The sequence below is a fragment of the Sphaeroforma arctica genome, assembly GCF_001186125.1.
Source record: "Sphaeroforma arctica JP610 unplaced genomic scaffold supercont1.12726, whole genome shotgun sequence".
NCBI classification, from domain to species: Eukaryota; class Ichthyosporea; order Ichthyophonida; genus Sphaeroforma; species Sphaeroforma arctica.
In genome coordinates, this window is record NW_014027832.1 from 1 (window position 1) to 710 (window position 710).

Below are 710 nucleotides of genomic sequence, written 5' to 3' on the forward strand. Positions count from 1 at the left end.
TGAGTTCGCCCGGTCGCCTAACACTACCCAATTGGTAGGTAAAACCGGGCCAGGTTATAGCAAGCCTCCTGGTCCCCTTTCCTCTTGGTATAGTATTTGTAGAAATAAGCGAGTGCATCAAGTGCCGTCAGATGCCTCTCCTGCACATTCTTAGTCATCACTCGGTGTAGCAACGTGATGGATAGCAGCAGTGTGGTGAGCTCGTTCTCCGGATCTAGTGTGTAGGCCATCAGGTAGTTCTCTGGGGAAAAGGTATTTGGAATGAAGGGTATTAGGGTTTTAGGTTTTGATTTGTACGAGCGTGTAGGCCTCTAGGGTTTGTAGTTTTTAGGGAGTCTACATTTACGGCTGTGGTTGTAAACGCTCGCGGTCGTAACGTGAATCGATTCGTGTAAGTTTAGGTGCGAATGGAGGTCGTCTGGCATGCGCTTGAATATTCTCAGATCGACATTTTACTGATACTCTGTCTCGGTCGTACATTGAGAAATGCAATACAACTGTCGCCACAGACCCCGCTTGCAGCATGCCCAAGGCACACAAGAGTACGCAGGCCAACTACTACACTCTGCGATAAATCACATGGCTGATACTCGCAAATCAGCAACACGGACCATGCGCAATCTATAAACCTAATTCTCTATATAAAAATACCCCCCTAAACCTCCCAAAAAAAAGACCCCCAAAACCAATAATAAAACAACCCTCTTCAC

General features: G+C 46.8%; 1 protein-coding gene across 1 annotated transcript; it reads right to left on the reverse strand.

Annotated features, from left to right (window-relative positions):
• Positions 1 to 23: 23 nt before the first annotated feature.
• Positions 24 to 241, reverse strand: SARC_17914 (hypothetical protein; the record flags this gene model as incomplete). The annotated part of the gene is made up of 1 exon (XM_014288000.1): positions 24 to 241. A coding segment is annotated over one exon (218 nt), but the record flags the coding sequence as incomplete, so codon positions are not given.
• Between the last annotated feature and the right edge of the window lie 469 nt (positions 242 to 710).